The following is a 26,370-nucleotide window of genomic DNA, read 5'->3' on the forward strand; positions in this document are numbered from 1 at the left end:
TAGGCACCGACAGGCTGAACTACAGAATAAATCAGTGGCCTTACCAAGGAACTCCGTTTGGCGTCAACTACAACACAACAAACAGGTACCGCGAGAACGAAGCTGTAGAGTGCCTGCACGGGGTGTCTTGGGTCTGCTGGCTTTGGCTGGCTTTGGCTGCCAGCCTCACATGCACTCGGTCAACACACGTGTACAGAACACCCACTGTGAGCCAGGCGCGGCGCCAGGGCGACCACAGCGGGGGTCCCCAGGATAGGGTCTCAGGGTTTCCCCCGCAGCCTGCAGGGGGCGAGGAGGGCTTCCCACGCGTCACTTGTAAGGAGAAACTTGGGGTCTCGCTGACACTTCAAAGTCAAAGCCCGAGTCCCGCAACCCGCGGACAGTCCGCCACCACCGGATTTGAGGAGGGGGCGGGTCAGCCCTTGGGAAGCCACAGCCAGAATCCCGAGGACCCCGCACCTCCTCCAACCCCAGCTCCAAGCCCAGCCGCGGAGCGAAACTCACTGGAGGCCACGGATGCTGTCACCACGGGGAAACCCTAGTCCCCGCCAAAGACAGACTTCTAACAAACCCCCTTACCGAGGACTCTAATCCGCTAGCTCCTTCCTCGTCACAACCGAACCCAGAAGCGCTGAGGCCATTGACGAGCAGCCGCCTCCTTCAATCGCCGGCTAGAAGCTGGCTTGGCGGGCGGGGCCATGCCGGCTGGAGGCTGGGCGTGGAGACGGAAGTCTCCGCCTTTCTCAAGCTTGGTTGAGAATTCCGCCTGCAGTTGCGAATGTAGGGCTGTTTGAAAGCGGGCGCCAGAGGTGGCGGGAATGTCCTCCTGTGCGCCCATTGGTGGATTAGTGAGCCAATTACGAAAGGGTTTACTCTAGACGGGGAGGGTTTACGGTTGCTTAGAGATGACAAGCGCCGGGGTTTAGGCCTTTGGCGGGGATGAGCCGGTCTTGCCCCTTCCTGTACCTCCTGTACCCCTGTGCGCCCCTCGCCCCGCGCTTTCCATTCCTAAACCTCAGTTCTCGGTTGCAGGCCCCAGAATCCCTCACTTTCCCCACCGAACCCGTACCTTAAAGGTTTTTGCCCCTGTCCTCCTGATTCTCTAAGGTGCCTGCTTCCCCATCACCTAAACAGGCTTAGATGTAGTTTTGCTTCGTCTTCTTACTGGGCCCTGTCTTGTTTGAATTTGTGTTTCTTTCGTTACCGAGGAGATGGTACATTTTCCCACATGTTTATTCACTATTTGAATTTCCCCAAGTGTGAATGTTCTTGTCACTTTAGGTATCTGTTAACCCGTCCTTTAAGACAGCGCTGCCCAGTGTGCACTAAAGCCCGTTCTGTAATCTACCTGCCAAGCTAAAATGGTTTCAGTGAACATCAAGGAGTCAGTAGCACTAGGTTCACGTATCTTTCTCTTTCCCATGCGTATGAGAAAACCCTTTCCAATACAGTATGGAGTGAAATGGTTAAGGCACTTCATAATCCAGCTAGTTTTCTTTTGCTACCTCACCATCCTACCCCTGTAATGCGTACACTAATCCCCCGTTACCCCATCAACTAGCATAAGGTTATGCCACATAATAAGTACTCACTCAATCCATAGCAGTAAGTGACTGAAATTACTGGCTGAGCTGTCTACTGTTCTCAGGGTGTTTTTGTTTTGCTCAAGCTCTTTCTTTCACCTGTATTGCCCTTTCTATCCATTCAGTCTTCAAGATAGAAGAGCACCTCCTCTGAAACCTTTCATGACACACTCCCCCCGCAAAATGATCCTTCCTACATCTGTACACAATATACATATCTTATTATGTTTCTTATTATCTTCTATAATTAGTTGTGTGTCTGTTTTATTCAGTTCAACGTTAATATCTTGAGGTACTTACATTACTTTTTGGACATCAAACATGCTTCATGGTACCTGGTAGGCACTCAAAACAAATTGGTTAAATGAGTAAATAAATGAATGAATAAATGAAGGCTTCTGTGCCAGAAAATGTGAATAAAAGACATTTAGGTAAATGGCAGTTGTTGAAACCTGAGCCAAGGCATCTGTTAGTGGGAACTAGGCTTGGGTTAAGATGGAATGCTACAGCAAGGATGCTTAGTGATTCCTGTTTCTTACAGAGATGAACACATAAAAGTTATGGGGGGGGGGGGCACACGAGGAGACAATGTTTATAATCCCTTACATAGTGCTTTAGGATTTGGTAAGTTCTTTCAGAAACACTAGCTTATGTGGTCCTTATAACAAACCTGTGAGGGCCTAGGACAGGTATTCATATCCCATTTTACAGCAGAAGAAATGGACAAAAAATTTTTTTGACTTGTCCAAGGCTACACAGCTAATGTGAGACAGAGAAAGAATTTGAGCACATCTCCTTTATCTCCAAATATGTCACAAAAGATGCAAAGTAAAGAATAAATCAGAGCCCCTTGCCTCTAAAAATGGATTTCGGTGAAGCCAAGAAATGGACTTTTCTTGGCTGCTTATGCTGTTTAATTCCTCACCTAGATGCTTGAATATAAAGTGCGAGGCAGGACCCCTGCCCTCAAGGTACCTATACTCTTTGGCAGAGCAAGATGCTTACATAAGAAGACACGCGCGTGCGAGCACACACACACACACCACAAAATAATAGTTTACTACATGCCATGTAAGAATAGGTGATGATTCTGGGGAAAAGTGAACATGAAAGAAAGGATCTATCAGACAAAGTTCTTGGGGGAAGAGGAAAAGAGAGTAAACAGGAAGGTTATTAGCATGAGTGATTGCAATGTGAAACCAGACCAGCAAAAATAAGATTCTTATATTTATGGGGCACCTGGGTGGCTCAGTAGGTTAAGTGTCTGACTGGAATTTGGCCCAGGTCATTATCTCAGGGTCCTGGGATCAGAGCCCCATGTTGAACTCCCTGCTCAGCGGTGAGTCTGCTTATCTCCCTCTCCCTCTCTCTCTTTCTCTCTTTCTCAAATAAATAAATCTTTTTTAAGAAAGGATTCTTATATTTAGAGATAAGAGTGGAAAAGTGGGCTGGAACGGAGGCAGCCAATAGAAGAACTTGATGCCTGAAGAAATGTGAAAGGCATGCTACAGAAGTAAGATATGGTGTACACAAGTAATGAACTTAATAACATGTCCAGAGAAACACAAGTAAACGAAGTCATTCTGGAGTAATAAAAATAAATGTGGGGGAAGAGAGAAAAACTGCCAAAGATCTTATGTGCTGGACAAGAGATTATTTCTGGAATGTCGGGTCAATATTTATCTTGCCTTTTTTAAGCAGACACACCTGTGAGCTGGGAGGGACGCTACTTCTACCAGACTTGTTTACATTTCAAGGGGAAATGTCATGCTGTTGATGAGACATGGTCCTTCCCATTCAGAACATCTATAAAGGTGGGGCTAAACCATCATTCCTCCTTTTTCCTACCTTCTCTTTGGTGTCAAAGCTATCAGGTCAAAGCAAAGCCATCATAAAATATGGAGTGCTATCCTTAAAAGAGCACTGAACTTAAAGAAGATCTGAGTTCAAGTTCCAGCTCTCCTACCCACTAGGTTTTATCCACAACAGTTTATTTAACCCCTCTGAGCCTCCAAGTTCTTATTTAAAAAGAGGAATGACAATATCCACTTTGCGGGATTATAAAAAAGGAGGAAGTAAGATTGTGTGAAAGAAATTCTAAAATGTAGAAATGCTATTTAACTGAGTGTTAATTAACTGAGGGAGATCAGACCATTATTTGCAGTATATCATTTCATGTTTTTTGAGCATCCACTTTGCACCAAGCACTATTCTAGGGGCTCATTTAATATTGATTCATGGGTCAAAATGCCTGCCCTAATTAAGCCTCTAATCGCCGGTTCTACTCCTGCCCACAGGCCCTATAACTTCACCACCATCACTTCCCCACCACCCTAAGACCTAGCCATACCTGACTGGGTCAAAGGTGAGCACCAGACCCAAGTGGGGCCACTCATCTTCCCTTCTCAAGTAACTGAAATAAGACTTCATGAAACTGAGTCAGGTGGTAAACATACAGAAGAGAAGCAGACTTTTATTACAGTTGTCTGTATTTTATGGAAAATACACTTACTTCCATATATGGAAGTACATGTATATGGTGGAGCTTAGACTGAAGATCATGAACTTCTGGTACTCAAAGCCATGGATCTGCCTGATTCTTGCACTTTGTGAAGCCTGACAGTTCAGCTTTTCCTTGGGTCCTATGATAACCTGAACCTCAAAACAATCTTTTGACTTGAGCTGACTCAGGTCATTTAGGAGTTGAATAGCGTCCCCCCGAATTCCATGCCCACCCAGAACTCGGAATGTGACCTTATTTGGAAATAGGGTCTTTGCAAATGTAATAGTTAATACAGATGAGGATGGGTCCTAAATCTAAAACCGGTGTCCTTAAAAGAAGAGAAGAACCTGAAACTAATGTAACATCACGTGCCAATTATACACACGTGCACACAAATATATGCATTATTATAGTACAGGGTTGACTTTTAAAATTCAATTTTTAATTTCCTAAAAAAAAAAAAAAGGCAAGAACACAGAAAGACACACAAGGAGAAGACAGCCATATGAAGATAAAGGCAGAAAAAGGAGTTATGTCACCATAAAGCCAAGGAACACCCAGGGCCACCAGAAGCTGGCAAGGGATTCTTCCCCAGAACCTTCAGAAGGAGCATGGCCCTGTCAACACCCTGATTTCAGACTTCTAATTTCCAGTACTGTGAGGGAATAAATTTCTGTTGTTTTAAGCCACCTGGTTTGTGGTACATTGCTGCAGTAGCCCTAGGAAATTAATACAGGCAGGTTTTCATTCCTTGCAACCAGTTATGACTAAGATGCATTTGTGACAATAGATTGATTGTATTTGAATAGTCTAAACTGGTGATTCTCCAAGTATGATCCATGGCCCACTGGTGGACCTCAAGGATATTCCTGATGGTTCATTAAATGATACTCACCACATAAGTTGTTTCTTCAGTGCTCGTGGGAAAATAACTTGCAATTTTATAGGTTTTTATTTTTACATACAACTAAGGTTTACCTATTAGGAATCTACCAAGTAAAATATGAGGGGTTACTAATGTTTAGAATTTGTAAGTTAAATTTTCACATTATTTAAGCTTACCAAGAATGGTGTTTCATCATTTCTATGTGCAACATTATAAAACTCCTGTTCATGCATACTTGAAGATAACTGAAATACCCACTTTTGGAAGAAGGGTGTAAATAGTGTCCTTCCCAGGAAATTGTGGGATTTAAGAGAATTCCCATGTCTTAGTTATGAACTCTCTTTGCTTGGCTTCATCAACATCAGTTAAATTTGTTGCCGTTGGGTTAACTCAGCTGTGTGTAGTGTTAACTACTTTAATACATGAATTTACACTTTTCCTATAACTTGACTTTAAAATAATATTCAAGTTCAGGTTTAATTTTTATCATCAGTCATCTATTACTAAAGCCATCAATTTATAATTTATAATTCCACAGTTTACTTATACTTTATTGAAATGTATTAGCTATAAATTTGTTCTATTTAAACAACTGACAACATACTATCAAGGCAAGTGATAAAATTACTCGTTTTTTGAAGAATCTGTAAGGCAGTATTTTGGAATATAAAATCACGTAAATTGGGCGCCTGGGTGGCTCAGTTGGTTGGGCCACTGCCTTCGGCTCAGGTCATGATCCCAGGGTCCTGGGATCGAGTCCCGCATCGGGCTCCCTGCTCAGGGGGGAGCCTGCTTCTCCCTCTGCCTGCCTCTCCCCCCTGCTTGTGCTCTTTCTCTCTGTCAAATAAAGAAATAAAATCTTAAAATAAAATAAAATAAAATCATGTAAATGACATATCTCCCTTAAAAGTAAATAAATAAGCAATCCCTATGGTTCTTCTTCAGTTCTTTGTTGTTACTGAGTTATTTTTTCACTACCAAAAAAAAAAAAAAAAGAGGATTGGAGGATGAAAGATAGGTGGGGCAATAGGTCTTTTGCCTCTTCTATGGTCTTTGGCCAAAAGTGTGAGAGCCAATTGCCTGGATTTAATGTTCAGGATTTTCAACCACACCAAGGCTTGTAATCAGAAAACGTATAAAAGCTATCAGAAGTGGCAATGACCATTTGATAAAGATCCAAAGCTGCAAAAATCATACCTGAGTGTGAAATACAGACCCTCCCAGATGCCACATTACTTCTGCTTCTTGAAACAAGATCATTAAATTGGTGTATATTTTAAATGCTTACATAACATGTTCAATGCATATTAATAAAATACAACATAATGATGCCATTCACATGACAATTAGAGGATTTATTAAAAATGTTCAGATATTTGAACACTTAGTATAGTCCTGTAATGGGACACATGTTTAAAGTTATTTGATGTTCTTCTGCCTTAGGTCAGCTTCCCAGAAGTGACCCCTGGGATGAAAATTGAGTATATAGGATTTATTAAGGAAGGGCTTCCCAGAGAAAGCTGTTAGGGAGTGAGGAAACAGGACAGGAAAGGAGAAAAGCCAAGCAGGCGTGTGCTTTCTGGAGATGTGCTGGCCAGTCTGACCCCACAGGGAGCTCTGGAGTTTAATCAGGACAGGACAATGCAGTCTTGCACCAGTGATGGTGGCAGGGAAGGGGAGAAGGAAACCCACAAGCACTTGGTGACTCAAAGCAGCTCCCCTTACCTGAGCCTGTCTTCAGAAAGAAGAGCCACTCTGAGGGCACTTAGGAACAAAGCACACAGAAGCCAGCAGAGGGGCATGCAAAAATGATTCCGGGGATCTGAGAGAGTCTGGGCAGAGCTGGCCATATCTCACACATCTTCTGTGTTTGCCATCCTCTGATGTTGTCAGTGTATCTCTGGAGATAATATCAAACTACAGTTGAAGACCTTCTTGAAGGTAGCTTCATGCAGCTCATCCAGATGACTCCTCTAGTCCTAGTATGATGGGACCTAGGATGACCAAGATGATGAGTGAAAGTGCCAAGGGTTAAAGTAGCAATCTTCCTAAAATCTCTTGACATTTCTACATTTTATCCCCAACATTTTTGAAATTAAACTTCTTATTTTGGAAAAATTGTAGATTCACAAGCAGTTAGTTGTAAGAAATGACACAGGAAGATCTCCTATAAGCTTTACCAGTTTCCACCAACAGTATCTTTTTCAAAACTATACTACAACATCACAACCACAATATCCACCTTGATACAGTCAAAATTCAAAACAATTGCATCACACAAGGATTCCTCGTGTTGCCCTTTTATAACTGTACCCACTTCCCCCCCTCCTACTGACTCCCTCCTTAACACCTAATCTATTCTCCATTTCTCATTTCAAGAATGTTATGTAAATGTAGTCCTATAGCATGCAACCTTTGGGGATTAGCTTTTTGCGCTGCATAATTCTCTGCAGATTCAGCCGCGTTGTATGTATCAGCCTGTCATTCCTTTTTATTGCTGAGTAGTGTTCCACAGTATGTGTGTACCACAGTCTGTTTAACCATTCACTCATTGAAGGAACATCTGGGATATTGCCAACTTTAGGTCATTACAAACAAAGCTACTATAAACATTCCTGTTCAAGTTGTTGTGTAAACATAGGTTTTCATTTCCCTGTGATCCAAGCCCAGCGGTGCAATTATTGGGTTGAATGTTAGCTGCATGTTTAGTTTCTTAAATAAACTATCAAACTGCTTTCCAGAGTGGCTGCACTATTTTACATCCTCACCAGGAATGCATGTGTGATCCACTTTCTCCTCTTCAGGTCAGCATTTCATATTGTCAGTATTTTTCATTTTACCCACTCAGGTATGTATACAGTAATATCTAATTGTGATTTTAATCTGCATTTCCTAACTGGCTAATGATTGTGAACATATTTTTATGTGTTTGTTTGCCAGCTATATATCTTCAGTGAATTGTTTGTTCATGTTTTTTGGCCACTTTCTAATTAGATTTTTTTGCTGTTGAGTTTTGAGTTTTTTATATGTTCTAGATACTAGCCCTCTGTCAAATATGTGGTTTGCAAATATTTTTTCCCAGTCTATAGCTTGCCCTTTATCCTTTCTCTGGAGTCTTTCACAGAGCAAAAAATTATTATTTTGATGAAATGAAATGTACTTGTTCTTCCTTTAATGGATCATATCAGCTCTAAAAATTCTTTCCTTCCCCCTATATCCTAAAGATTTTCTCCTGTGTTTTTATTTCCTAAAAGTTTCATAGTTTTACATTTTATGTTTAAATCCATAACCCATTTGAGTTAATGTTTATGTAAAGTGTGAGGTTTGTTCTCTTGCCTACAGATGTCCAAGGTTCCAATGCCATTTGCTGAAAAGGCTCTCCTTCTTCCAGTTAAGCATAATGTCCGTAGCCTCCTCCTTGTGGAGTCACGGGGGCTGGTGGAGCCCCTCCACTGAGGCCCCTGCTGCTAGAAGTCTGTCTTCCCACAGAGCCCTCTCCGGATTATGTCACCGCGTCTCCTCTTACCTGTTCCCCGGCCCCAGGGCATGGCGTCCTCCCTTGTGGTTTCCCCATACTCTGCCCATACCTTTGTAAAGAGTCCCTTTATTAAACCCTCCTCGAATTCCCCAATTTAAGTGAGCCATCTGTTTCCTGTCAGGACCCTGATACGTCCTGCAAATGATACATTTTCCAAAACCCAAACATGAGACATATACTGTCAATTGTCACAAAGCAATGATCATTTATTTTTTTTTGAAAAGTCGTTTACAGGTATTTAGAGGCAAATGGATTTCCACTTTAAAACAGATGAAGATAAGTGTGTGTCATTAAAACAGCATGCAATCAAACATTTCTACTGTTGTTTCATCTTGTTTTAACTGTGTCTGTGGTACTTGTAAGTGCAGTATTTGCTTACCTAACTACTATAACATTGCAGTCAAATACTGATTATCCACGTACTGGTGCATCATGTACCAGGATCCATGTACTGCTCATATCATTTATACTCTCTGCATCTATTTCTATCAGGAACTTTTTCCTGCACCCCACTTAACACCCTGCTCAACCAGACTGAGACCACAACCCCTGCTCTGTCTCAGATGGGTGACTAGGTCACCCACAAATTTCTATGACCTGTACTCATGCTGACCCCCTTTTGTGAGGAAAGATCACCAAGAACCAAGGCATATATAAAATTGATGAAAGAGCCATTATTTCCCAGTTGTGTAAAAGGAAACAAACCTACCTAAGCAATCAGGGGCAGTAGTAGTAGAATAAAATCATAAACCTTTACAGAAAAAAATATTACAGTTGTGTGTGCTTGATTTCTGATGATTTCTACCCCAAAAAAGTTTCTTGTGTTTTATTTAAAACTTAGCAAATATATCACAGTTACAAAGATTAAGTTGTATCTACATAGCCAAAATGAAGTGGGGTTAAGGCAACTGTCCAGATTACTCAGGATAAAAAAGCATCCTAAACTAATGGCGAAACCACTCTATGCAAAGGCAAGTAAAAAGCTGAAGCCGTTTTCTGCTACTCCAAACAACCGAATCCACTTCCACCGTCACTACAGAGAGTGCTCCAAAGTGTCCTTCTTTGTGTTGGGAAGGCTTGGGGTCTCTGCTACCTGAATGTCGGTTTCAGTCGTGCTATTCATTCTGTGACTATAGATACAGACTAAAGGAAAAAGCTCATTTCACCTTCATTATACAAACTGACTATCAACGCTGACCCCTAAGAAATGGAAAACTTGCTTTTTATAGGCTCATCTTATGTTAGGGCTGAGACAGACCTCTGAATTCACCTAGCCCAAGTCCCTTATTTCATAAACAAGGAAATTGGAGTCCAGATGGGTTCAGCAGCTGGCTCAAGGTCATATCGAGAGACCTGGCCAGCACTTTTCTCTACACGACACTTAATCACACCACCAGTTTACCAGGGTACCTACATGAGGTGAAACTTTCCAGCTATTTCCTTCAATATGTCTCCTCCCTTCTGCATTTTGTCTGATCATATCTAGAAAAGATGCTAAGGACACAGTAGGTGAGAGACTATGATTCAGTCACAGCCAGTCAAGAGGATATTTCCTGATATTTTCAAATGAATTCAATACTTTAAATAAGAATGAAACCAATTTGGATGTTGAATATGAAGAACACCGGTTTGTCTGCCATGTTTTAAATCCAGGCGTTCATGAGCTTCCTTTGCTTGTAGGGTGGGGGCGGAGGGGAAGGAAAGAGGGAGAAATATGGTGAAATAGGAATGACTGATAGATTTGTCCTCTCTTCAGCTTATGCTATGCTGCATACAAACAGTCCGAATAGCAAAGATCAAGAAATACTAGGCCAAAGAATTTAGGCTCCAACCCTTTAACTTGTAAATGGGACAGGCCAGTGAAACAGACCAATGCTTTTAGTGGCTTTTGATTTGATTCCACTGGCATAGACAGAGTCCAAATTCAACATCAAATTTATTTTAGCATTGCAGTGAAAGTGCTACTAAACAGAAAATGTAATAAAGTCAGTAACTATCAAGCAAATCACTTCTTATTTTTGTAACAAGGAAAAACTTTTTTTGGCAAATAGTTCTATAGTTAGAGAATATGAGGACACTTAGAACTAATCTCCCCAATATGAAAATGTCCCCAAATTATCAAGTTGAAAGGCACATACCACTGCCCTAGCAGTTCATCCAAGTAGTCTCTAGCATGGGAAATTTCAATTGTGCTTTTAGCTTGCTATCAATGTAATATGGCCTTAAAAAGTGACATCCGTGCATATGTATAATTTCTTTTCAAATGGACCAATCCTCTTCCCCTTTTCTGATTTTCACTTTCTGAAGATCCATCTTTGTTAGTTCTTTGTCTTATAAAGGACATAGTCCATGATGGTCCTGGAAAAAATGTACTTCACAGTTTGTGCTCTATTTTGTCTATAATCCAAGTTGGATTATCTTTGTGTCCTAACACAAAATGAACTTTCTTGAAATACCAGTGTGATGGTACTTCCAAATTGTCATTTGTTGGAATGCAAAAGTCCTGGGTTATTATCTTTTCTCACTGGTTGTTTAAGGCTTACTTCGCTTCCAGAAGAGATGATTGGCAAACTGTTATCCATGTGGTATCTGATAAGGTGGCCGACATTATCAAATACATGATCCTTGGTCCTTACCTTGAAAAGCAAGTACAAAGTATTAGGTTAAATGATAATAGTTCTCCTGAAAGGTGTAAACAATCAGGAAAAAAACCAGACACATCTCTGAAGGAGATACTTGGCTGAATAACAACAACAAAAAAAAGACTTTTCAACTCTATATCCCTTAGTAAACACTTGTCTCATTCCCCATTACCTTTTTTAGCAATTTTCCCTCTAGGTTAGAAAAATGATAAACACTGTCACCCAATCCAAACATGCAACCAACCTCTTTGCCATGTTACTGTTTGATATATTCTATCATGTTACCATTCCTATAAATATTTAACTGTATATACAAGCATGAATCCCAGGATTACAATTATAACCCAGCAAGCAGACTGTTTCCAAAATATCTTGTGTCTACAGGAAGCAGGCCCTTCTAGAGAAGTCCTGCCTCTCCTTGGAGGCTTAGCACAAATCCTGTCTACTTCAAGAAGATTCCTCAGACTCTCCTAATAGGCATTCATGTCTCCTTCCTGCAGACTTCATGGTAGCTGATTCATAAATATTTGTTATATGGAGCTTATTGTCTGCATGCCAAAGCAACTTGGTTGCCCTGCACCTGCTTTCTCCTGAGGACTTTCCTCCCTGGTATTACTGTGTCCTCACCCTGGGCATGAGCAGAAGATACTACTCTCCATCATGACGCCACTGGCCGTAATATACTCCTATGTGGAGGGTGGCTGAGAACTGCCCAGGAGCAGGAAATCATGCAGCCAGAGAATACCTTGCTACATGATTCTGCTACCTCTCTAACAAGGGATTATTTAGTTCTGTTTAGATACTGGTTTTCAGCATATTAAAGGAAACACACATTTTTTGGAATAATTGACCTAATTTGAATATAACTATGAATTAGATCATGGTAATGTATCAATGTTTAAATTTCTTGATTTTGATCACTGTACTGTGTCTGTGTAAAAGAATATCCCTATTCTTGGGAAATACGCACTCAAGGATTAAGAAGAAAAGGGCACAAGGTTTCCCACTTACTCTGAAATGGCTCCAAGCCTTGAAAACATTTCGATCTCCTTCATCTCAATGCCAATCCTTGTCAAATCAGTTGATCAGTCCTGCCAGTCTGTGGTGTAAGTTCCAGCTCACTCTGCCCTCCTCTCTCTATTTCTCCTACCTCCATTCTGGTTCAGGCTTTCACCAGTTTTTACCTAGAATCCCCTAATTACTTTCTTCTTTAAGCAATCCTGCAGACAAATGTCGAGTTAATCTTCCAGTGCAGGGATTATAAACTATCCACTCTCCAGCAAAACATACCAGGAGATGTTTTCGTTTGCTGGGGAGGGTGGGGGGACGGTTTAAGGTAGAAGGTGCCCAACAGAGAGTTTTTAAGTATTTTGAATTAAAAATGGGGAGATCTCCTGTAAAAATTTCGTTTTGTGGCTACTTTGGGAAAATCACATCTGGCTACCCTGGGCCCTTACTCCAAATGGCAGCAATTGACTGGAACTGCATTTGACTGTCCCTCTTCCTAGTTGATCACGGCCCCCTGCACTCCATGAGCTTTCCACCATTTGCCCAGGTTTACACACGGCAAATATGGGCTGCTGCGGCCCCAGTCACAAGGTGTACAGGAACGTGTGTGTGCGTGTGTGTGTGTGTGTGTGTGTGTGTGTGTGTGTGTGAGAGAGAGAGAGAGAGAGAGAGAGAGAGAGAGATAATAAAACCATAACATGAGATGTAGCCCCTGAACAAGTTGTTAAGTGTTCAACACTGTAGTTAACTTTAAGCACAATGCCGTACAGCAGATCCCTGGAAATTTTTCATCTTACGTGACTGAAATCTATAACCATTAAACAACAACAACCTGTTTCCTCCTCCCCACCGGGCCCTGGTAACTACCATTCTACTTTCTCTTTCTATGAGTTTGACTACTTTGATATCTCATATACTTGGAATCATGCGGTACTTGTCATTCTGTGGCTGGCTTATTTTAATTAGCAGGATATTCTCCAGGATCACTCATGTTGTAGCATGTGACAGACTTTCGTCTTCTTATGGCGGAATAGTATTCCGTTGTATGCATGTGTATGTATACACACCCCACATTTTCTTAATCCATTAATCCATCAAGGGACATTAAACTTGTTCCTACCACTGTGAATAATGCTGCAATGAAGATGGGAGTGCAAATATCTCTTTAAGGTCCTTATTTCCATTCTTTTGGGATAAAAACCCATCCAATAAATATGGACCATATAGGAGTTCTATTTTTAATTTTTTTAGGACACTCCATACCGCTTCCCACAGTAGCTACACCACTTTACATTCCCATGAACAGGGCACAAGGGTTACAATTTCCGTACACCCTCACCAAAACTTGTTCTTTTCTGTTTGTTTGTTTTTTATAATGGCCATCCTAACAGGGGTGAGGTGATATCTTACTGTGAATTTGATTCCATTTCCCTGATGATTATGGTTGTTGAGCATCTTTTAAAATATCTGCTGGCCATATGTAGATCTTCTTTGGAGACATGACTATTCAAGTCATCTGCTCATTTTTAAATCAGTTGTTTTTTTTGCTATTGAGTTGTAGAAATTTCTTATGCACTTTGAAAATTAACCCCTTATCAGATGGTTTGCAAATATTATCTCCCATTCTGATTGTCTTTCACTCTGTTGATTGTTTTCTTTGCTGTGCAGAAATTTTTTAGTTTTATATAGTCTCACTTGTCTGTTTTTGCATTTGTTTGTATTTTTGGTGTTATATGCAAGAAATCATTGTCAAGAGCAATATTATGAAATTGTCCTCTTATGTTTTCTCCTAGTTTTACAGTGTCAGATCTTACATATAAGTCTTTAATCTATTTTGAGTTAATTTTTGTGTGTGGTGTAATATAGGGGTCTAATTTTTTTTAATATTTTTTTAAAGATTTTTATTTATTCATGAGAGACAGAGAGAGAAAGAGAGAGGCAGAGGGAGAAGCAGGCTCCCAAGGAGGAGGGAGCCCAATGCGGGACTTGATCCCAGGACCCTGGGATCATGACCTGAGCTGAAGGCAGACGCTTAACCATCTGAGCCACCCAGGCACCCTAGGGGTCTAATTTTATTCTTTTGCATATGGATATCATTTTCCCAAAACCATTTGTTGAAAAGAGTATTCTTGCCCTATTGTGTATTCTTGGCAATATCTGCAAAGATCATTTGGCCATATATGCATAGGTTTATCTCTGGGCTCTCTATTCTGTTCCATTCGTCTCTATGTCTGTCTTCATGCCAGTACCATACCGGCTTGATTATTCTAGCTTTGAAATCAGTGTGATGTCTCCAGCTTTATTTTTCTTTCTCAAGATTGTTTTGGCTATTTAGGGTCCTCTGTGGTTCCAAATGAATACTAAGAGTGTATTTCTATTTCTATAAAAAAATACTATTAGAATTTTTATGGAGATTGCATTGAATTTGTAGATTACTTTGGGTAATATGGAGATCTTAACAATATTAAATCTTCTAATCCATGAACATGGGATGTCTTTCCATTTGTGTCTTTTTAAATTTCTCTCAGTCAGCATTGTTTTATAGTTTTCAACGTGTAAGTCTTTTGCCTCCTTGGTTACGTTTATTCTTAAGTATTTTATTCTTTTTGATGGTATTGTAAAGGAGATTGTTTTCTTGATTTCATTCTCAGATTGTTCATTATTATTATATACAAATGCAACTGATTTTTGTATGCTGCAATGTTGCTGAAATTGTTTATTAGTCATAACAGGTTTTTTGTGGAATCTTTAGGATTGTCTACATATAAGATTATATCATCTATAAACAGATAATTTTACTTCTCCCTTTCCAATTTGGATGCCTTTTATTTCTTTTTCTTGCCTAATTTCTCTGGATAGTACCTCCAGTACTATGTTGAATAAAAATGGTGAGAGGAAAAGCTTTCTGTTTTTCACTGTGGGCATGGTATTAGCTGTAGGCTTTATACATATGGCCTTTGTCATGCTGAGGTAATTTCCTTCTACTCCTAGTTCATTGAGTGTTGTTGTTTTTTTTTTTTTATTCATGAAAGGATGTTGAGTTTTGTCAAATGCTTTCTGTTCTATTGGTCATCTATTGAGATGACCATATGATTTTTATCCAAGGCCTCATAAAATGAGTTTTTAACTATTTTTTTCCTCTTCATTTATTAGAAAGATTTTATTTATTTGAGAGAGAGAGGGAGAGAACATGCAAGATAATACAAGTGGGGGGAGGGGCAGAGGGAGAAGCAGACTCCTCACTGAGCAGGGAGCCATATGGTGGGGGAGGGCAGATCTCAGGACCCCAAGATCATGACCTGAGCCAAAGGCAGATGCTTAACCAACTAAGCCACCCAGGCACCCCTCCTCTTCATTTTTTTTAGAAAAGTTTAAGAAGCATTGACATTAATTCTTTAAATGTTTAAAAGAATTTACAGGGCGCCTGGGTGGCTCAGTCGTTAAGTGTCTGCCTTCGGCTCAGGTCATGATCCCAGGGTCCTGGGATCGAGTCCCACATCAGTCTCCCTGCTCAGCAGGAGACCTGCTTCTCCCTCTCCCACTCCCCCTGCTTGTGTTCCTGCTCTCGCTGTGTCTCTCTCTGTCAAATAAATAAATAAAATCTTTAAAAATAAATAAATAAATAAATAAAATAAAAGAATTTACAAGTGAAACCATCAGGTCCTGGACTTTTTTTTATTGGACAGTTTTTGATTAGTGATTCAATCTCCTCACTAGTAATTTGTTCAGATTTTCTATTTCTTCATGGTTCAGTCTTGGTAGTTTGGATGTTTTTAGGAATTTATCCATTTCTTCTGGGTTATCCAATTTATTGGCATATAATTGTTCTTAATAATCTCTTACAATCATTTAATTTAATATAATAATTTAATCATTTAATTTGGCATCAGTTGTAATGTCTCTTCTTTCCTTTCTGATTTTATTTGAGTCTTCCCTCTTGCTTTCTTATCCAATCTAGCTAAAGGTTTTGTCAGTTTTGTGTATCTTTTCAAAACACCAACTTGTAGTTTTGTGGATTTTTCCTATTATTTTTCTATTCCCTTTCATTTATTTCTGCTGTAATCTGAAATATTTCCTTTCTTCTGCTAATTTTGGGTTTAGTTTGTTCTTTTTATAGTTCTTGAGGTATAAAGTTAGAGTGTTTATTTGAGATCTTTTTTTTTTTCCAGTGAAGGCATTTATCACCATCCACTTCCTTCATATTCCTTTTGCTGCATCCCATAGTTCTGGTATGTTGTGTTTTCATTTCCATTTGTTTCCAAATATTTTCTAATTTCCCCTTGATCTCTTCTTTGACACTGGTTGTTTAAGAGTGTGTTGTTTAACTCCACCTATTTGTGAACTTTCTCTCTGCCATTAATTTCTAGCTTCATTCCATTGTGATAAGAAAAGATACCTGGTATGATTTCAGTCTTCTTACATCTCCCAAGACTTGTTTTTGTGACCTAATATGTGATCCATCCTAGTATCTGTGGTCAAACATGTGAATGCTCTGAGTATGCTTGAGAAGAATGTATATTCTGTTGCTATTGGGTGGAATGTTCTGTATATGCCTGTTAGGTCCATTTGGTCTACACTGTTGTTCAAGTCCTTCTGACTGGACGTTCTATCCATTACTGAAAGTGGGGCACTGAAATCTCCCACTATTATTGTGTTACTATTTCTCCCTTCAGTTCTGTCAATGTTTGTGTCATATATCTCGGTACTCTGATGTTGGGTGCATATACATTTATAATTGTTATATCTTCCTGGTGAATTGATTCTTGTATTACTATATAATGTCCTTCTTTGTCTCTTTTGACAGTTTTTGACTTGAAGTCTATTTTGTCTGATACAAGTATGGCCACCCCTGCTCTTGTTTGGTTATCATTTGCATGGAATATCTTTATCCATCATTTCACTTTCAGACTATTCATGTCCTTAAATCTAAAGTGAGTCTCTTCTAGACAGCATATACTCGGATCTTGCTTTATATACATTCAGCTATTCTATATTTTTTGACTGAGAAGCCTAATCAATTTACATTTAAACTAATTAATAGGGAAAGACTATTACCATTTTGTTAACTGTGTTTTATCCAGGATGATTTCTGTCTACAGGCGTCCTCTGACTAGCCATACATTTTTTTATTGGCTTAATGCCATTCTTCTGCTCTGTCTGTTCTTGCACTTCCTTCCCTATGCTCCAAATGTACCTCTTTTAAAATGTTGCTGTCTTTCAAGGTTCATCTTACATGTTAGACCCTGCAAGGCCTTTAGTTTGCCTCAAACACAGCACTCCTCTATCCTGAAAAACACCATAATGCTTTGGTTGAACCATTCTTATGTCATTCATACTTGTGCTATAATTTAAGCATCTGTTTTATGAAATTATAAGCTATAAGCACTCTGATAGCAAGGACAATGTCTATGATACTGAACAATGGTCAACTGTGAGTCCTTGTACTTCCATGTAGTCGGTATTCACTTAGTTCTCTGAATTGAAGCGAGAAGGGCAGAAAGAGCTGTCCTCTACTTGATCCTCCAGGGTGGCTCCCTCTCAAACCCCTCCACTAGTCCTTAGTTAACACTTCCTGGTCCAGCTAGAGGGTTCAAGAGAAAGGAAACCCTTAGCTTTATCATGCTTCAATATGAGGGTTTGGACCAATCATTCAGAATAACCTTAATTACAATATCCTGTGAAAACCATAATAAGAAGTCAATGATACCTTGCCTTCAGGATCCACCAGGAGAAGATGCTTTGCCTGGCCTCCCTGTAGTCCACTTAGCACATACTGGCCAGGAGATGTTGCACTCTCTCGAACCAAAAAGTCCCCATCCTTTACCAAGAGGCTCTCTGCTGCCTTCCTGCTCAGCTTGCCATGGTAGCAGTCTTCATTCCGCAGCTGCTGCTTAATATGGGGCAAAGAATGTGAGCTGGCAGGCTGGGCCGTGGCACCTGGCTGAACAGTTTCTGGTGCTTCTAGAGTCGAAACATAAATAGAGACATCAGCAAGTTACCTCCTCTTCCATGCATTCATTCAGCACATACAACTTGAGGCCCTACTGTGTGCCATGCACTGTTTAAATAATGCTGCTTCTGGAACAAATGGGGTTTTTTGTTTCCAGAACTTGCAACAGGCTTTAATTTAATGGTAGGTCCAAACATTGCCTTTGGCTTCTGTTACCAGGAAAGGCTTGCCCTAGTGCAGGAGTTTTCCTTTCAGATGAGAAATGGAACTGACCCACGAGAACTGCTTTCATAACTGCAGAGAGAGGCACTTTATGTCCCAGGGTCTGTATGTTAAAGAAAAAGAAGCTTATGCAGTACCCAGATCACAGATAACTTCTAAAACATTCCCAAACTCTTTGAAAATGCCTACAGTAACTTCAGACTCTGTGCACTTTTTAGTATTTAGCTTTTTATTTTTAAATCAAATTACTAATGTGCTTCAGAGGTGCTTCTGACCCCAAACTTCAAAGCTATGCTGAACCTAACAGCATTCCTATTAAGTGACCACTCTGGTGTTTGTGTCATTCACCTGCATGGACAAAGCAGCATTAATCAGGTAAAAGAAGGCAAAACATCAGGGAGGTCCTGGTCTGAGGCAGTTCCCCATGGTTCTGCAGAATAAATATTACCGAGATTTGAGGGCAGTGGGGATGAGAAGATATATCCAGGTGGCACTTAATTGTATTATTGATACTCACAGTGATAATAATTATTGTGTAGTTCCCATTTATCAAGTATGATAGGTACTGCTCAATGCTGTCTACATATTATCTTGTCTCATTCTCAAAATATGGCAAGGAAATGGATTTTAAAGACTAAATGACTTACCCGAAGTCACACTACTAATATGTTATAAATCTGGACTTTGAAATGAGATCTATTTGACTCTAAAGTCCAAGTTCTTAATCACCACACCCTAAGACCCTTGCCTTGAATGTGAAAATCTTTCAGTTTTCAAAATTGGTCTAACCACTCTACTTCTGTAGTACCTATAATGGTCCCTAATAGTTAGCAAGACTATCAGGATGATATACAGCTATGCAGAAGTAATAACATAAAATTCTTAGGTCTGAATCCACGTAAAAGTTTTATGTTTTATATGGCAAATTTACTAGGAAAATAACCACAGAAATCAGACTTTTTTAAAATGCAAAGGGTCCTCTGCATAGAAACCAGCTTTCATCTTTATAAATGCAAAGTTGTATTTCCATGTCCTTATGCAAGGGTCTCACAAATGAGAAATCCTCTTAACTCTAAGTTTATAACTTATATGTGGCAATCTCATGAAGTCATTGATATAGGCAACCAGGGCCCTGTAGACATAACCCAAGTCTCCCATTAATATGTTATAGTTTTGTCTCTACTTAGGAACTTCTCTCTGCATAGCACAATTATGATGCAGCATTCACAAATATATCTTTTTGAAGATATCGTTAGTCTGTATTTAAATGGCTGAAAATATTCTCCTCTACTAACAATCAGATCTATCTACTGTTGCCAGAAAAAGGCTGAAGAAATGTGTCCAAATTTGATGAATAATAAATGAAGTTGGCCTTAGTGCTGCGCGCTTTCAGGCGTAACAGAGAACTCTGATAAGTAGCTGTGTATGTGTTTGTGTAAGTGAGAGGGAAAGTGTGTGAGTGGAAGACAGATGCTTGCATGCGTGTGTGTGGGCACACACATCGTAATGCATGATGGCTTCCAGTTTATTCTGAGATAAGGGTGGAGAGCTTTTGGACAAGGACAAAACAAAAGAAAAACAGACATTATATCATCTTGAAAAGAGGCAACAGATCATGGGCCAACCTGAGGATATGGACAATATTTTCCTAACACAGTTTCCCAAATTCACACAATAACAACATACACTGTATTGGGACATTTCAATCATCTCAGCATTTACTGAAAGTCTAATTTTCCTAAAAGCAGAATATCTAACAGATTTTTTAAAAATTTTTGTTTTAATTTTAAAAGTTAGGCATGCGACTTTTTTAAGATCTGGGAAACACAGAGAAACAAAGAAAATTAACCACCTATGGTCCCATCGCCAACTACAGCTAGTCTTTAACATTGTGGTGCATTACCTATTATCGACTCCTTTCTTACATAATGTAGACTTTGAGAAAGACAATAATAACTTAAATCTAGTTATTTATATAAAATTGCCCTACAAAATTTAATAAGTTATTGACTTGATATAATTAATAACATCTTTTCTCAGAAGTAGTGGAGGTTAAGAAAGCAACAAGGAAGGCTGCTCTGTATCTAATTGAGACCTAAAAAAGAAAAAAAAAGTGATAGGAATCATGGAATAAAGTAATCATGTCATCTTGGAGTTCCTATGGCAACTGAAGACATATTGTTCACAATCCGAAATTCAGGAAAGCTCAAGATAGATATGAATATCCACACCCATAAGCAGCTGATGGGCAAAACCTCAGAGAGGAGGCATATGGCTTAAGGGAGAAAAAAGTCTGACATGCAAAATCAGATTAAACAATTACAAGTATTCCCAATGATAAAGAATGAGACATTTAAAGAAACCAATGTGAACTGTGAAGGTAGCATATTGATGCACTCAATTTTTAAAAAGCACATGCAGGGGCGCCTGGGTGGCTCAGATGGTTAAGCGTCTGCCTTTAGCTCAGGTCATGATCCCAGGGTCCTGGGATCGAGTCCCGCATCGAGCTCCCTGCTCCTTGGGAGGCTGCTTCTCCCTCTGCCTCTCTCTCTCTCTCTCATGAATAAATAAATAAAATCTTTAAAAAAAATAAAAAAAATAAAAAGCACATGCAACTAGATATTTTTGGGTAGTAATGATTATATTAGCAAAGGACTGAAAAAAATTAGATGTCCATCAGTAAGGAAATGGTTATATAAACTACGATGTACTCATACAATAGAATACTATAAAACAATTGAAAATAACAAAGCTTTGTTCATCCAACATAGGAGGACATAAATATGTAAAGTGAATATTAACAGACTCGAAGGGAGAAATAGACAGCAACACAGTAGAAGTAGGGGACTTCAATATCCCATTTTCAACAATAGAGAGATCATCCAGACAGTAAATCAGTAAGGAAACTTTGGACATAAACTATACATGAGACCAGATTGACTCAGCAGACATTTACAAAACATTTCACCCAAAAGCAATAGAATATACATTCTTTCCAAGTGCATATGGGACATTTTCCAGGATAGATCATATGTTAGGCCACAAACAAGACTTAATAAATTTTAAAAGAATGAAATAATATCAAGCATCTTTTCTGACCACAATGATATGAAACTAGAAATCAATTACAAGAAGAAAACTTGGGAATTCACAACTATGTGAAAATTAAACAGCATGCTACTAAACAACAAATGGGTCAAAGGATAAATCAAAAGATAAATCAGAAAATATCTTGAGACAAATGAAAATGAAAATACTACACACCAAAATTTATGGGATGCTATCAAAGGCAGTTTGAGTTCAAAGCAATTAACCCTATATTAAGAAAAAAGAAAGATCTCAAATAAATAACCTAACTATACGCTGAAGCCTAATCTAAAATGAACAGACTAAGACCAAATTTAATAGAAGAAAAAAATATCCAAGATCAGAGCAGGAATAAATGAAATAGAGAGTAAAAAGACAACACAAAATAGTCAATGAAACTAAGATAAATAAAATAAAGTTTTAGCTATACTTACCAAGAAAAAAAAGAGAGGACTCAAATAAAATTAAAAATGAAAGGGGAGACATTACAAGTGAACCACACAAATACAAAGGATTGTAAGAGACTACTCTGACAATTACATGCCAACAAATTGGATAACCTAGAAACATGGGTAAATTCCTAAAAACATACAAACTGTCAAGACTGAATCATGAAGAAATAAAAAATCTGAACAGATGAATTAGTAGTAAAGAGATTGAATTACTAATCAAAAACCTCCCTGCAAAGAAAAGTCCAGAACCAGATAGCTTCACAGGTGAATTTTACCAAACATTTAAAGAGAAATTAATTCCAATCTTTCTCAAAGTCTTCCAAAAAAATAGAAGGTAACACTTCCAAACTCACTTTACAAGGCCAGCATTACCCTGATACCAAAACCAGACAAGGATACAACACAAAAAAATAATAATAATAAGTTACAGGACAATATCCCTGATGAACATAGATGCAAAGTCCTCAACAAAATAGTAGCAAACCAAATTCAACAACACATCAAAAGGAAAAGATCATACACCATGATCAAATGAGATGCATTCTAGGGATGTAGGATCGTTCAACAACCACAAATCAATCAATGTGACACACCACATTACTGAAGGATAAAACCAGATGATCATCTCAAAAGATGCAGAAAAGCATTTGACAAAATTCAATATCCACTCATGATAAAAGCTCTCAACAAAGTCAGTATGATGGAAATGTACCTCTACATAATAAAGGCCATATATGACAAGACCACAGCTAACATCATGCTCATCAGTGAAAAGCTGAAAGCTTTTCTTCTAAGAGTAGGAACAAAAGGATGCCCACTCTCCCCACTTTTAGTCAACATAGTATTGGAAGTCCTTGCCAGAGTAATTAGGCAAGAAAAAGAAATAAAAGGAATAAAATTTAAAAATCATAATTAAATTTAAAAATAATAAAATAAAAATAAAGAGAATAAAAGAAATAAAAATTGAATGGGAAGAAGTAAATCTGTTTCTATTTGCAGGTGACATAATATTATACATAGAAAACCCTATAGACTCCACCAAAAAAAAAAAAACCATTAGAACTAATAAATGAATTCAGTAAAGTTGTAGGATACAAAGTCAATCTATGAAAATTAGTTGTATTTCTATACACTAATAAACTATCAGAAAGAGAGATTAAGAAAACAATCCCAGTTACAATAACATCAAAATTAATAATCTACTGGGGCACCTGGCTGGCTCAGTCCGAAGAGTATGTGGGCGCCTGGGTGGCTCAGTTGGTTAAGCAACTGCCTTTGGCTCAGGTCATGATCCTGGAGTCCTGGGATCGAGTCCCACATCGGGGTCCCTGCTCAGCAGGGAGTCTGCTTCTCCCTCTGACCCTCCCCCCTCTCATGCTCTCTCTCTCTCATTCTCTCTCTCAAATAAATAAATAAAATCTTTAAAAAAAATAAAAAACAAAGAGTATGTGACTCTTGATCTCAGAATTGTGAGTTCAAGCCCCACATTGGGTGTAGAGATTACTTAAATAAATAAAACTTAAAAAATAAAATACTTAAGAATAAATTTAAGCAAGGGAGTTAAAGATCTGTACATTGAACATTCTAAGACATTGATGAAAGAATTAAAGACACAAATAAATGGAAAAATAGTCTGTGCTCATAGATTGGAAGAATTAACATTGTTAAAATATCCATAATACCCAAAACAATGTACAGATTCAATGCAATCCCTATCAAAAATTTCAATGGCATTTTTCACAGAACGAGAACAAACAATACTAAAATTTGTGTGGAACCACAAAAGGCTTCAAATAGCCAGAGCAAATTTCCAGAAAAAAGAACAAAGCTAGAGGCATCATGTTTCCTGATTTTGAACTATATTACAAAGCTATAGTAATCAAAACAGTGTGGTATTGGCACAAAAAACAGACACATAGATCAATGAAACAGAATAGAAAGCCCACAAATAAACTGACACTTATGTGGCCAATTAACTTATGACAAAGGAGCTAAGAACATACAATGCGGAAAGAATAGTGTCTTTAATATATGATGTTGAGAAAACTGGACAGCCATATGCAAATGAATGAAATTGGACCCCTGTCTTACACCATACACAAAAACCAACTCAAAATGGATTAAAGACTTGAATGTAAGACCTGAACCCATATAACTTCTAGAAGAGAACATAAAGTGTAAGCTCCTTGACATCAGTCTTGACAATGATTTTTTGGATTTGACACCAAAAGTAAAAGCGACAAAAGCAAAAATAAACAGGTAAGGGCCACATCAAAACAAAAATATGCACAGCAAAGGAAACCATAAACAAAACAAAAAGGCAACCTATTTTCTATGGAATAGAAAATATTTGCAAATCATTGATCTGATAAGGAGTTAATATCCAAAGAACACATACAGCTCAATGGCAAAAAACCCTAAACAATCCAAATAAAAAAATGATCCGAGGAACTGAATAGATATTTTTCTAGAGAAGACATACAAATGGCTAACAGGTACATAAAAAGGTTCTCAACATCACTAATCATCAGAGAAATGCAAATCAAAACCACAATGAAATAACACCTCACACCTGTTAGAATGGCTATCATCAAAAAGATGGGAAATAAATGTTGGCAAGGATGTGGAGAAAAAAAAAACCCTCATGCACTATTGGTGGGAATGTAAATTGCTGCAGCCACTATGGAAAATGGTATGGAGGTTCTTCAAAAAATTAAAAGTAGAATACTATATGATGCAGAAATTCCACTTCTTGGTATATATCCAAAGGAACAAAATCACTGTCTCAAAGAGATACCTGTGCCCCCATGTTCACTGCAGCATGATTTATAAAAGCTGAGACATGGCAACAACCTAAATATCCACTGATGGATGAATGTATAAGGGAAATGTGATTGGTTGATTCTACACACACACACACACACACACACACACACACACATACACACACACACTATTATTCAGCCATAAAAAGGTAGGAAATCCTGCCATTTGCAACATGGATGGAACTTGAGGGTGTTACGCTAAGTGAAATATGTCAGACAGAGAAAGACAAATACTGTATGATCTCATTTATATGTGTAATAAAAAAAAAAAACCTCACAGAAACAGAAAACAGATTGATGATTGCCAAAGGCAGGGACTGGGGGTAGGAGAAATGGGTGAAGGTGGTAAAAAGTTAGTCTTTCGGTTATAAGATAAATAGGAATGGGGATATAACTGCAACTATAGTTAACAACACTGTGTTGCATATTTGAAAGTTGCTAAGAGAGTAAATCTTCAAAGTTCTCATCACAAGAAAAGAAATTTTATAGCTACGTGAGGTGACGGATGGATACCACACTAAAGTTAGTGTGTTAATCATTTTGCAATATATACATATATCAAATCACTAGTACAATGTTATATGTCAATTATATCTCAGTAAAACTGGAAAAAAGAAAATAATAAGAATATTACATGCTAATCTGGACAAATGTCTAAAATGGAAGAGTGAAGTAAGCAAGTATAGAAAGAAAATAGCTTTATTTTTAAAGGAGATAGATGACAGGTAGGTATCTAGATGGATAGACACGCATAAGTAGGTAGATAGATACTTAACTATGCATTAACATTCTGGTAGTAATCAGAAGAAACTGTTACTATCTAGGGAGTTGAATCCAGTATTGAAACTTGAGGAGGTACATTTTATCTTAATTTTTATACCATATTTATTATTTGGATTTCTTCCATGAGCACTTGTGTTACTTTTGAATTTTAAAAAATCTATTTATAAAATAAAAAAATGTATACAAATGTCAGGATAGTCATATAACTAAAGATAAATTCAGAAGAGGGATTAAATTAGTGAGAAAAGTGTTGGGGTTGGGGGGACAATCTTCAGTTTTCTGTTGTGGGAAGAAAAGCCAACCCTTCCCCCACCACATCATGTTAAAAGACTCCATCTGTGATTTGAGAGGACTGTAAGTAGTTAATTCTCTTCATTGGTGGTAGGTTTTTTGTTTGTTTGTTTGTTTGTTTGTTTTTTTACAAAGTTGCTACGAACGCTGAATTAGTCAAAACTGAAACACTGTTCCCAGGGTTAGGTTCCTCCAAGCCTCAGGTCAGAACATGTTCATCATTCGATCAATACATAACCTCGTTTTATGTGTGTTCCTGTTTAAAGACACCTTATTTCATATATACTGTTGATTCAAGAACACTGAACTTACAGCCAATGCCTGCCTGAATGAAGCTTATCCAATATGTGGATTTTCTCTATCAGGTACATCACAATCTTCTGCACTTGGGAACAATAGATAGCACTTCGGCACAACACTCAGAGACTATTCTAAAGAGCAAAATCATCAACAAATAGCACAAAAATGCAAAATACATGGCACTAAATGGGCTGCAAAAGGATACTTCTTTACCCATATGAGAGCTGGAACAAGAAGGTAGAGCATTACCTTGTTTGACCTTAACTGGAAAAGTGTGCGTGGGACAACTCAAATTTTTTG

At 38.5% G+C, this 26,370-nt stretch overlaps 2 protein-coding genes across 4 annotated transcripts in view; both read right to left on the reverse strand.

Annotated features, from left to right (window-relative positions):
* CEP152 (centrosomal protein 152) overlaps positions 1–680 on the reverse strand; it is a 95,412-nt gene extending 94,732 nt beyond the window's left edge. The window contains 1 exon segment of the mRNA XM_035728269.1: positions 580–680. The gene's annotated coding sequence lies outside the window, so the exon portion shown is untranslated.
* Positions 681–8,704: 8,024 nt separating this feature from the next.
* SHC4 (SHC adaptor protein 4) overlaps positions 8,705–26,370 on the reverse strand; it is a 129,702-nt gene continuing 112,036 nt past the window's right edge. For 2 of the 3 annotated variants that reach the window (XM_027570729.2, XM_027570727.2), the window contains 2 exons: positions 17,868–18,121; positions 8,705–11,146 (listed from right to left, as the gene is read on the reverse strand). In XM_027570729.2, coding sequence (XP_027426530.1) covers positions 10,991–11,146; positions 17,868–18,121 — 410 coding nt within the window. In that variant the 3' untranslated portion in view covers positions 8,705–10,990. The remainder of the gene's footprint in view (positions 11,147–17,867; positions 18,122–26,370) is intronic. The other variant, XM_027570728.1, reaches the window with a different exon arrangement.

The sequence above is a fragment of the Zalophus californianus genome, chromosome 6, assembly GCF_009762305.2.
Source record: "Zalophus californianus isolate mZalCal1 chromosome 6, mZalCal1.pri.v2, whole genome shotgun sequence".
In the NCBI taxonomy this organism is placed as follows: Eukaryota; Metazoa; Chordata; class Mammalia; order Carnivora; family Otariidae; genus Zalophus; species Zalophus californianus.